Source organism: Cystoisospora suis, assembly GCF_002600585.1.
Source record: "Cystoisospora suis strain Wien I chromosome Unknown contig_4824, whole genome shotgun sequence".
NCBI lineage: Eukaryota > Apicomplexa > Conoidasida > Eucoccidiorida > Sarcocystidae > Cystoisospora > Cystoisospora suis.
Genome location: NW_027157616.1, coordinates 529 through 12219, shown reverse-complemented (window position 1 = coordinate 12219; position 11691 = coordinate 529). Strand labels below are relative to the sequence as shown.

The following is an 11691-nucleotide window of genomic DNA, read 5'->3' as shown; positions in this document are numbered from 1 at the left end:
GGTTTGAAAGAGGTTTCGATCTCTTCTCTCATGTTGACCTTGTTTGTAATTCTCGCAACACTCCCGGGCGTGCTATTTCTATCATCTTTCTTTTAACTGTTTGCCTCTCGCTATTCCGTAGATTCATCAAACACAGTCACACGCATTGCCATTCGAAGAAAAAAAAGCCGTCTACCTGCCCATGGATGAAGTGAAGAAAGGTGGGACAAGGACGGGGTCGCTTCTGGTGAGCGAAGGAACGGAGGCAACAACAGCAGGTGATTCCCACCGTCTGGATATGATTGATCTCCACTCGCTAGCGTCATCGATTTTTTGGTACTCCCATCCAAACACATGGCTACTTTGTCAATGTGCTGTAAGGTCTCAAGTGGTAGTTAGCTAAAGATAGAAGGCACGCCATCCTAGATAAGGGGGCTTACTGCTCGTTCCTCTGTCTCTAACAGAACAGGATCAAGACGGACGAACGATCGACAAGCAGTAAGGAGAGAGATGGAAAAGGAAAGATGCGATACAGCAAGAAAGGAGGGCGTGGCTTGTTCAGCAGCGAGAATGAGAAGAAGGTCTTGTTCTACTTGGACTTTCACGGAGAATCAAGACCGTAAGACGTACAGATATCTGTAAAAGCGAGCTCGGGAATCGATATCCTTTCTATATCGATGTCTCTCTCTCTCTATAGGTGTGAAACACATGTAGTATCTACTTTCGGCTGACTCCTAACTGACTTTCTCTTTACCGCCTTCCTGTACCTTTATCACAGAGAATCCCTCCCGAATCAAAAATTACCACCTGATTGTCTACGTCGATGGATGTTCTTTTTCGTTCCTTTCTTGCAAAGAGGAAGAGAAGCCCCTAATACCCACTGAAAGAGTTCTTCGACCTTCTCCTCTGCCTAGCATATCGATGTTCTTCTCACCACGAAGATCTCTCGGGTAGTCTACTGTTGAAGGCCCTAGGTTAGGGACCTCCCCCCCCTGGAGTCACGAGTGCGTAAACTCAAGGAGAAGCTTCCAGTGGGGGCCTCAGCATGGCAAGACTTTACAGGCCTTCTACGATCTATCGACTAATTTTCATTCCCCCGTTGCAGAAACTAGAGGACCGACGACTAAGGTAAGAATAATAAGACCGAGGGAGAGCCTAAAGAAGCTCGAAGAGCTCGCTCTTCTTCTATCTTGTCTCCGTACCATGGGCGTGCGAAACCTCTATCATGACTACTAGCTACTTTTTTCCAAGATATGGAGGAGTTTTATTCCCAGTCCAACTTCGATTCGGACAGTTGCTTTTAGCCACGCCCCACTCTCCTTCGCCCCACGAAGTATCTTTCTTACCAGGAAAGAAGAAGAGATTCTATCCTCTCAGATTAGTTCTCTGCTTATCTTCTCGTCTCCGAATGAATGAAGTCTTCTTTAGATAAGAGAAGAGAGAGAGAGAGAAATGCAGTTCCTCTCCCTCTGTACACATCACCTTCAAGATACATGGGGTTTTTGCCAACTCCATCTCTGAAAGGAAGAAGAGAGCCTGTTCGGCTCCCCTTCGACTTTCTCATCTCTTCGTACTTTTCTTTCTCTTTTCATTCTACGATTTCCCCTACATCACGACCAACCTAGAGATCTGCAACGACGGGCGTTAAAACACTCTCTATCCTACAAGGAAGAAGCTAGCTGCCGGTCTATGTATGTGTACATACACAGTCAGATATAGATAGCTATATGTAGATAGCTATATGTGTATACATATAGATCTATCTATCTAGATGTGTATGTGTGGACCGGCTTGTACTCCATGAGGCCGGTCCTGGAGAGCACCTCGCTAAATTCGTCTGTGACTTCGGCTGTTTCTTTCTCTATCTGTAAATACCAACACGACGCAAGAGAGAAGAAGCGAAAGAAAAGAAGAAAAGAAGGAAGGCGTGACGTTTGTCTTTGTACCGTGTGGAAGGAACACAAGGGTGAAGTCTCGTTATACTGCTGAAGTCTTCTCCTGCCTGGGCCTCTTCTTCTTTGAGAAGAGGCTTGTAAAGACAAAAGGAGAAGGAGAAATGAAAAGAGAGAGAGAAGAAAACACGAAGAGATCTCCAGCAGAAGACACGAAAGAAAAAATCGAAAAAGACGATGTGTCTCTCCTTCTCACTCACTCCATTCACACCTCAAACAGTCTGCATCCTCTCTTCACCATCATGCATGTATATGTGTATATATACACATATGTACACAGATATGAATGTATATATATCTGTATCTCTAGTTAGCGACAATTGCATGCGTTATTCATTCCTTCGTATATACAGATATGAAACTCAACACGCGATCGCCCATATCACTCCTCCTACTCTAGTAGGACCATGGCATATGCAAGCATACACATATACATATCTATATATACATCTACAGGCACATATGATACATTTGTATTCAAGCCCATATGTATATATATGTATGCAAGCATGTATATACAGTGGAGAAAGAGAAGAAGGTGGTCGTCGTCAGAGCGTGCAAAGAGAGAGAGGCCTTGTCTTAGACTTCAACCGGCCGAAAGTAAAGGCTTTGTATGAGCTCCTTCGATTGTGATAGAATCGAGGAGGAGGCAACATCGATGTTTCTCATCGAAAGAAGACTTTTGTCTTGCTTTGAATCGACGTGCAATTCTGCGAGCTTCCCTGACGCTGACCTGAAGAGAGGCCGGCGAGATAGGTAGACATACATAGAGAAAAACGTCAACGAAGAAAGGAAAGGAAAGGTCACTTCTAGAAGTTTGAAGCAAGAAGACTGGAGAGATCTATCGATCTAACCTGTAAGATCAATACATGAAAAGCCTACCCCTAAGTCAACAAAAGAAAAACAGATACACGCGCATGCACATACGGTCAATACAGAAATGAGTAGACACCACTCTATACATGCCCTTATACATAATATGCACCATGCCATATATATATTTCGATAGATAGATAGATAGATTAAAGATAGATAGATTAAAGATAGATAGATAGATAGATTAAAGATAGATAGATAGATAGATTAAAGATAGAAAGGTCTTCATGGTGTTCGTCTTTCGTCGCTTACCTATAAAGGCGATCGAAGACAGCTAGTCCATGTTCCTGACTCTTTGCTTCTTCAGAGCGGAGGACAAGAGGCGCTGCATGAATGAGAATTGCTTTTGCATGTCGTTGAAGTCCTAACTCTTCAGCTTTATGTAGAGTTGAAAAGACATTCCGAGCTGCTAAAGAAGGTAGACACCGCTTTGAGACATCCTGGCTAGCTCTGTGTCTTTTCCTCTTCCTCTTGTAATCCATCCCTTTCTCTTGTTCAGGAGTCCTCTCTTTCTCCTCCTCCTGTACGGATGCATTCTCACTGCCTTTGCTATGATCTCGTGTCTCTTCTTCTTCTTCCTCTTTCTGAGGTTCCCCATGGTGCGGATCGATCCTTCTATTCTTTGCCGTCATTTTCTTACTTTGCTTTCTCGCTGTTTTCATCGGAGAGAGGATCTTCTCTTCTTCTTTTTCTTCTTGGTGTTCCTCAGACCCGTCTTTCTTTCCCTCATCTTGTCTATACGGATCTTCAGCGTCAGCCACGTGCTCCTCCTCCTCCTCGTCATCCATATCCTTCGAGGAAGAGAACTGCCTCCCCATTCGACAGGCTTCTTCTTCCTCTTTCTCGTCTCCTTCGTCTTCACTCTGTACATAATTGTCATTCCCACTAGGAGAAGAAGAAGATAAGAGGGAGAAATACCCGAGGAGAAAAGGCTGAAGAATATGAAAGGATTCGTCCGCATCAATAAGAATGATCGAAGACAGCTCAAGACGATCTGGATGAGGAGATGCACAAGCCTTTATCGTAGCCGCTTTCATACTCTCTCCGTCACATGTGGAAGACGAAGAGTCTTGTTCCTGTCTTTCTTTATGTCCTTGCGAAAGATATGAAGCGGAGAGGCGGGAGTCTGTCCCATCTTTCTTATGGAGAGAAGATTCTTCTCGGATATTGGGTACCTTAAGCGTTTCTTTAAGAAGAGAGAGAAGATTCTCAAGTTCGGGAGGGATATGAATTAGCATGCATGGAATACATGGTGCGTAGTGAGTAATGGCTAGTCCAGGACTCTCCATAGGCGTCTTATACAGATCATCTACATGAGAAACTCTTTTCATCTTCTTCTCATTCATATCGATCGTGTCTTCTTCATTTCTTGCTTCTTCTGTCTCTGTAGAAGGATTCCCTTGTTTCATACTTGATCGATCTTGTACGATTGGTCTCTCATTCTCTTTCTTCATTACCCTATCTTCGCCTCGTCCGCCCTGATCCTCTTCTCTCTCACGGGTCACCTGGATATCGCAAGAATCGATTGTACAAGCGACAGAAGACTGACAATCGACGCTGGCCCTCTCAAGTTCACCAACAGGAGAAGTAGCACCAGCTGCAGCAGCCCTGCTATCACACTCTCTCGCTAGACTAGCGGCCTCGCCTCCTCGATCAATCGAAGGAGTTCCTTCGTCCCTCTCGGATCTCTTCTTGGAGATCCCTAAAGCAGAAGAAGAAAAGACTTTGAGGTGATACTGAAGTTTCTCTGATACGGTAACGGATACAGTAGGAAAAGAAGATATCTGACGGAAGAGTTGTGAAGAGATAGAGGATGTCTCTCTTTCCTTCTTCTCCTCTCCTTCTCCAATGTCTGCGTTGGGTGCTTGTCTAGAATGATAAAATCGCTTTTCTGCCTCGTCAAGAGCCTCTCGAATCATTTCAGGAGAAACTACTCCTCGCCGTAGAATCTGAACTGCATATTCTCTCTTATGAGAAGAAGAAGAAGGAGGAGGACAAGAAGAGAGAGGAAGAATCTTGGCAACTGTCGATTCGATGCCCACACAGCAGGAGGGGACACCCCCATCGATCTCTTCTTCTTCTTCATCTCCATCAAGTAAAACGAGCTCATCTCCTTCCGGCTGTTCAGATATCATCCTCTTCAAAAGAAGAGAAGAAGAAGAAGAATCGTCTTCTTTTTTCTCTCTCTCCTCACGACTGCATGTATTGTCCCTCTTCTTCTTGTCGATCTCGATTCCTTCGTCGCGACACACCTCTGTCTTTCTCTTCTTATTCTTCTTCTTCTCATCTTCTGTCTCTTTCTCTTCTCTCTTCTTTTCCTCTTCTTCATCTTTCTTTTCTTTTCTTTCCTTGTCAGCAAACTGCTTGAGTACATGCCTAGCTGAAGTAGGGCTGATACGTCCAAATCGATTGGCTGAAGGCGCAGCAATCGGGACTCTCGATGCTGCGATGAGAGCTAGCGCATAAGGATGGTTCGGACAGCTGCGAAAAGAAAGAGAGAAAACACATCCGAAGAAGCCACAACACCTACACACAGTAGCAAAAGATGATAAAGAAGAAGAAGAAGAGAGACAGAAACAAAGAAAGCGGCGACCGCTCTTCTATCAAGTAGAAAAGAGGAAAGCGAAGGGAGAACTAATGGAGAGAAAGAAGAAGAGAAAAATTCCTCTTCCTTCAGATTCGACCAAGTTGAGAGATGCCACAGACAAGATTGATCGCCCGTAGCATCTCAGTAAAGAGAAAGAGAAGAGAAAGGGAGACAAAGAGAAGGAGAGATACATGGAAATAGAGAGAGGATAGACAGATCAAGATAGAGAGAGAAATACAAAGAGAGATGTCTTTCTTCATGACAGACCAAGAGAAAGACGAGAGACACATATATGTAAAGATTCTATATATATATATCTCTCTCTCCCTATCTGTATACATGTACAGATGTACAGATAGACCTGTGTCGATAGGTTTTTACTGTCCTAGCTAGAACTCAAGAAGACAAGGATGTGTATTGAATTCATCTCTACTTATCTCCTACTTCTGCTTTAGGATGTGGATCATAGTGAAGTGTCGGCTGTCTAGACTCTCAATTAGCTGTAGATACACCTTGGCGGAGGGGTGTACGTGCACCCGGACGGAAGATGGCATTTGTTTTCTCTTGGATCTGCCTGCATGCGCATGACTATATGTATCGTTGTACGTACATCTGACTGGAGAAATCAATAAAGAGAGAGAAAGATACAGATAAAGAATATACAAACTCTCCACCTCTCAGTTCTCTTCAGATATGCGGGCAGATATAAGGATGGAGAAAGAACACAAGCCCCAGCCATACCTCCCCATTGGCTATACCATTCCTGAGAGACAAAAAACAACGGTTCGATTCTATTCTCCATCTTTCTTTTTCTCTCTCTCTCTTTTTTCTTCACATCTCTACAGCATCTCTTTCCTATCTCTACTTCTTCTTCTTTTCTCCCTATACAGATCCCGCACGAGAGAGACGAGAGAAGAAAGAAGTTTGAATACGATAGCCAACTATCTTGATGGCAAGACACCCTTACCGAACAGCTACTTGTCCGGTCCCTGCAGTTACACCCATAGCTACACCCCTCCATCCTTTTCCTCCATCTCTTCTTTCTTGCTCTTCATTTCTCTTTTTATCTTCGTGAGGCGTCTGTAGAAGATCTCTTTCTTCACGTATTCTTCCTTTCGCAACAATAGAGAGGGGACCCGGCCAAAACGCTTCTGCAAGGACCCCGATTATAAGCCGAAGATCTCGTTTTTCCTGTCTTTTCTGTTTCTGAAGGAGATCCTCCCTCCCCGCGGAGATACTCTGTGGTACACTTTCTTGAGAAGAACCGACTTGTTTGTCGACCTCGCCATTCGAAGCCTTCTCTGTCCATGTTTCATTGAGATATGTCTGGTTAGAATCGACTCGAGAGTAATGAGAAGAGTTATGAGAGAAGAAGGCGTTTTCTCCCTGCTCTTCCTCTTCAAGATCCAGATCAAAGACTTGAGTAAAGGCCTGGTGTACAGACACCACATGACAGATGAGAGGATCAGAAGGAGGGCGTCGCTTCATAGAAAAGACACGATGGCATGCAGAAGGAATGCATGCGGCAGCACCTAAGCCGTAGACGGTTTCTGTAGGGAAAGCAACAAGACCCCCCTGACGTATATAAGCACCTAGGACTTGGAAGATCGGGTGTACAGACAGCTCATGTAACTCGGACAGGGTTGTGAAAGAGGGAGAGGAAGAGAGAGACGATCGAGAGAAAAGAGAAAGGAGAGAAGGTGAGGAAGGCCGAAGTTGAAGAGGAAGAAAAGAAGAAGAAAGAAAAGAAGAAGAAGATTGAAGAGAACATGTTGAAGAAGCCTCTCTGTCAGTTTCACGGAGTGTACGTACACCTGAACCCCTTCTCCGTGGAGGTGCTCGGACTACTACCACTGGATCTTCGACATAAACCGAAGAAGAGATACGACAGAGTGACGAGGGTTGGACTTCACGAGAGAATGCCATTGTGTACATGAAAGAAAAAGAAGAAGAAGAAACAGAAAAGAGAAAGGACAAGGAGGGAAAGAAGGGAAGGAAGTTCACATATCAAGAAGTGAAGAAAAAGGGTTTCTGCAGAGATCGTAAGCCGGGACCGGTTTAAGAACATATGACTTCCGCAAAGAAAATAGCATCATTTTCTCTTCATTGTTTTTCTTCTTTCTTGTGTACATGTGTAGATGTTGCCTCACGTTCAGATTGCATCTACCTCGTTCTCACATCCCCGCCGCGATGATCTTCCACGAAGGAAGAGACAGGAGAGACAGAGCTGGAAAGACAGAGACAGCGCGCTGACACGTCACAAGCATTGGGAAGGGGAGGAGTAGGAGAGCAAGAGAGGGCACACGTTCTCTGAAAGAACTAGCTGGCTTTGTCTTTCCTACGAAACAATCGATGCTGAAGAATAATTGCACACTGTCGATGCTAGGCAAAGACGAGAGACAGGGAAAGTGGGATAAGAGAGTCACTTTCTCTCTAAAATGCAAGCCTGCTAGAGAAGATCTTTTCAAAAATATGGGAAGAGACAAAGAGAACCTACAACGAAGAAACTTAGATTTGCGAGACTTTTCTCGCCCTGCGAGCCCCAACTAAGAGGGGAGAGTCGAGTGTATCGACAGCTAGGGAGACATACACCACAGAGAAAAGAATGGAAATGAAGCCTAAAAAGGGACAGCGGCTGTTTTAACGAAGATGAAGAAATAACGCCAGGCGAGGTTGTCATCCGGTACAGATGGATGAAGAGAGAAAGTCGTTTTGTTCCACATCTTTTTTTCTCGTTTGCATGCGCATGCGTGTCCGTGCGGCGCGGTGAGGGGACTGGCCGTGTTATGTCTCCTTAAGTAGAATCGTAGATCTAAAGCGAACACACACTCCTCGATGCTAGATCTAACTGTTCCTCAGCTAGCAACGTTCTTTTGCAAGGATTTCTCCAGGCCGAGAGACGTCCAGAAGCTCCCGTATATCAGGGGAGAAGTCAAGGTGGACTGAGAGGATTGTTAAGACACAAGCAGGATGTTCTGACGGCTCTTGCCTTCTTACTTCTCTAAAAGAAAATGAGAAGAAAGGTCTTCGATATAAGCAAGAAGAGTGGGGGGCAGCTGCGATGCACTTGCTGCCTCTCTCTTAGGTGTATGTACACCTGGCCTTCAAGTGCTTGGCTTTCTTTCTTTCCGTGCTAGTCTCATAGCTCAGATAAGATTCTAGAAAGTAAGGCTTTCGGTCATGACATGTTCGTACTCCTTACAGGAAGAAGACACCAATTTCTGCACAATAGTGATCGTACGCTGTCTTGCACGTTGACGAGGCAGTTCTATCTGTCTCCTACTCTATAGATATATCCACCGCAGTCTCGTCTCCCCCGCTAAGTGTATGTATGGATACGTACACGGGTGCCTTAGCACTTGATCGTGTTCTTTATCTTATCTCCCTCTGTGGATGTGTACCTCTCCCTTGTATATAAAGCTATCTACACGTATTATGGATCAGTTTGTGATGTCTACCTCCTTTATCCCGGCCATATTCCTTCATGCTTACACATCTTTTTTATCCTATCTATCTCTTCCTACCTCTCCACCTCTATCTATACGCTTGTATCTACATCGATATCGAGCAGACGGTTTCATTTACTTCCTATACAGCCTTCACTTTCTTTTTTCTCTCCTACTTGTGGAGAAGAGGAAAGAGAGATCGAATCTAGCCCCAGCAACGAGCTCCCGCCGAAAGCTAAACAGCAAGATATAAATGCATGCGCTTGTGTGCCTATCATCTTTCGGAAGTGCCCACACCACCTATTCCTCGTAGAAAATGAGAGAGAAAGATAGAGAACTAAAGAACTCTCTACAGATGAGATCGTGTCGTCCTTCGTCAAAAGAAGTTTCTACGACTAAATAAATAGCAAATGCTTACATGCAGGAGTGTATGTACACACCAACACGAGATGAGTGAGAGAGGAGGAGAAGCGAGAGAGAGCCAGAGATAGAATCTACTCAGTCTGACGCGACCTTTCTACACATCTCTAGACCGTCTACACAACTACAAGGATTACACCCTAACCGGTATACACAACAAAAGACTTTGCCATATGAATATATATATAGATATATATATGTATCTATTTGGATATAGGTATATACATATATAGAGAGAGAGAGATGGAATTAGAGAGAGAGAGAGAGAGATACTTGCGTAAAGGGAGGGTTATGGGGGGAGGTTTTGTTTTCATGTGAAGGGACTCGACAAGCGAAGGCCTTGCATGAAAGGAAAGAAAGATAGACGCAGTCGTGTTGCATACTCTACTCCCCCTTGGCTTCTCTCATTGAATTCCTTCTCTTCAACACAGCCAAGAAGATAGATAGATTTTCTTCTTCTTTCACCACCGACCAAAGTATACGCGATCATCATGAGATTTCTACGAAGCTAGCTGGACGGAGAAAAGCCTTCTCCTTCCTTTTGCCTCTTGACATTATTATCTGTCTCTTTCTCATCCTTTCCTCTTCTTCTTTTTCTTTCTCTATACATCTATGCTTGAAGATAGATAGGTAGAAAGATAGATAGATCCCTCTTTTCTTCCTTCTCTGTCTTAAGTAGAAGCAGAAGACATTCAGAGGGTGAGCCAACTTCGTGTGATCGAGAGCTAGCTCGCAAAGAAAAGTCAATTGCGGGTCATCCAGTTCTTCTTCTTCTTCTTCACTCTGTTCACTCAGATGCATGCAGTAGACGACAAAAACATCGGAGACAAATAGACAGACAGATGTATACATAAATATAAGAATCCAAAAGACATCCAGGGACAGTAGACACACACAGATAGGCGTCTATTTCTTCATTCTTTCTCTCTCCTCTCGCCTCCTGCCCTCCCCCTCGTCAGAATTCCACGGTCCAAGGGCGACAGAAGAAGCTTCTCAACAAAGAAAGAAGAAAGAAAGAGTGAGAAAGAAAAGAGAGATAGACAGACACTCTCCTTCCTCATGTTGATCTTCATCCTCCTCCCAGGAATGGAAGCAAAAATACTCGAGGTCTTCTTCTTCATCTTCTCCCCACTTCTTTCTTCATACTACTGAATGAAGAGAGCAGCCAGGAGAGACAAGGAAGACAAACACCTAGCTGAGGAGAGAAGTGGAGCAAGAAGTCGCCTCTTAGGAAAAATTGACAAAGAGAAGCAACGAAGAAAAAAGACAAGAGCAAAACAGAGAAAGAAGAAGAAAGGGAAAGACTCATGAAGAAAACACAGAAATCTACGGCAAGTCGAGAGACCCCTCAACAGCTCGACTTCTCTGTTCTCCTCTCATTTCTTTCTCTCTTGCTCTTCTTTTCCTTCTTCTACCTCTTCATTCACATCCTTTATCCCTCTTTTCTTCTCTCTTTCTTTCTTTACCTATCTCTGACTCCTTCTCTTGTCACACACCGCCTGCCTCTCGTTCTCTCTCTCACGCCTCCTCGTTGGTGGAAGCGACAAACAAAAAGAGAAAGAAAGAGAGAAAGAAAGAAAAAAAGACAGTTGAGAGAAAAAAGGAAGGAGACACAAAAAAGAGATTGAGGGGAGCCCCCCGAGGTTAAAGAAAAGCCTTTGCATCTTTCTCTCTAGGAACATTCCGAACCTAAGAAAGGAGATGTGAATTCGTAGGCCTGCGAAGAGAAGCAAAAAGGAAGAAGAATGAGAGAAGATCTAAAAATAGATGATATGGAAAGTAACAAGACAACGTTCTTCGAGCCACATCCATTCACCCCTTTGCATGCATGCATGCATGATAGGGTCATCGCCACGACGCATGTCTACTCATAGCTCAATCTTGAACTCCTGCTCCTCCCCCTCTGCTTCTTCTTCTTCTTCCGTCTCACAATGACTTCTCTCCTCTTTTTTCAGTCTTATCCGACAAGACGGACCACCGTTGATGAGAGAGACAGAGACACATACGCCTCCTCATCATGATCAAGATGGTCACTCACTCTCCTGTAGCTACCTAGCTAACCAGACACATGACACAGCGCGCTAGCTAGCTGAATAGACACCTGAGGTAGCGAGCTAGTTAGTCAACTGAAGGCACACCTGAGATCGGTAAAACACGGGGGAGAAAACGAGGAAGGAGCTAGAATGGTGGCTTGATGTACCAATAGAAAGAAAGTGAATGAATGAGAAAGACGAATCATCGTGAAACAAATATGGGGAGGCTTGTCGCATGCTGTAATGATCTAGATAGTTGACTGGTACCGCTTGAGTGTGGAGTGTATCTACACTCCCATCAATACGAGGGGTGGAAGGTCTTTGAACACACCACTCGATTCGACTGGAAAATCATCTACAAATACCAACACTCTATATCTATCATTAATCTATCATTA

General features: G+C 44.3%; 3 protein-coding genes across 3 annotated transcripts; 1 reads left to right on the top strand and 2 right to left on the bottom strand.

Moving 5' to 3' along the window:
* Positions 1 to 121: 121 nt before the first annotated feature.
* On the top strand, positions 122 to 6322 carry CSUI_008556 (uncharacterized protein; the record flags this gene model as incomplete). Its single annotated transcript, XM_068068684.1, has 6 exons — positions 122 to 226; positions 444 to 598; positions 2285 to 2330; positions 3307 to 3406; positions 3517 to 3672; positions 6285 to 6322. The coding sequence occupies exons 1-6, from the start codon at positions 182 to 184 to the stop codon at positions 6320 to 6322; spliced, it is 540 nt and encodes a 179-aa protein (XP_067919342.1). The 5' UTR covers positions 122 to 181.
* CSUI_008555 (yrdc domain-containing protein) lies at positions 521 to 8244 on the bottom strand. The gene is made up of 3 exons (XM_068068683.1): positions 6362 to 8244; positions 3060 to 5288; positions 521 to 2664 (listed from the first exon to the last, which is right to left on the bottom strand). Exons 1-3 carry the CDS (start codon positions 7327 to 7329, stop codon positions 2511 to 2513), a joined length of 3351 nt encoding a protein of 1116 aa, XP_067919341.1. The 5' UTR covers positions 7330 to 8244; the 3' UTR covers positions 521 to 2510.
* Positions 8245 to 10248: 2004 nt separating this feature from the next.
* Positions 10249 to 11688, bottom strand: CSUI_008554 (uncharacterized protein). The gene is made up of 2 exons (XM_068068682.1): positions 10727 to 11688; positions 10249 to 10408 (listed from the first exon to the last, which is right to left on the bottom strand). The coding sequence occupies exon 1, from the start codon at positions 10940 to 10942 to the stop codon at positions 10727 to 10729; it is 216 nt and encodes a 71-aa protein (XP_067919340.1). The 5' UTR covers positions 10943 to 11688; the 3' UTR covers positions 10249 to 10408.
* Positions 11689 to 11691: the final 3 nt, after the last annotated feature.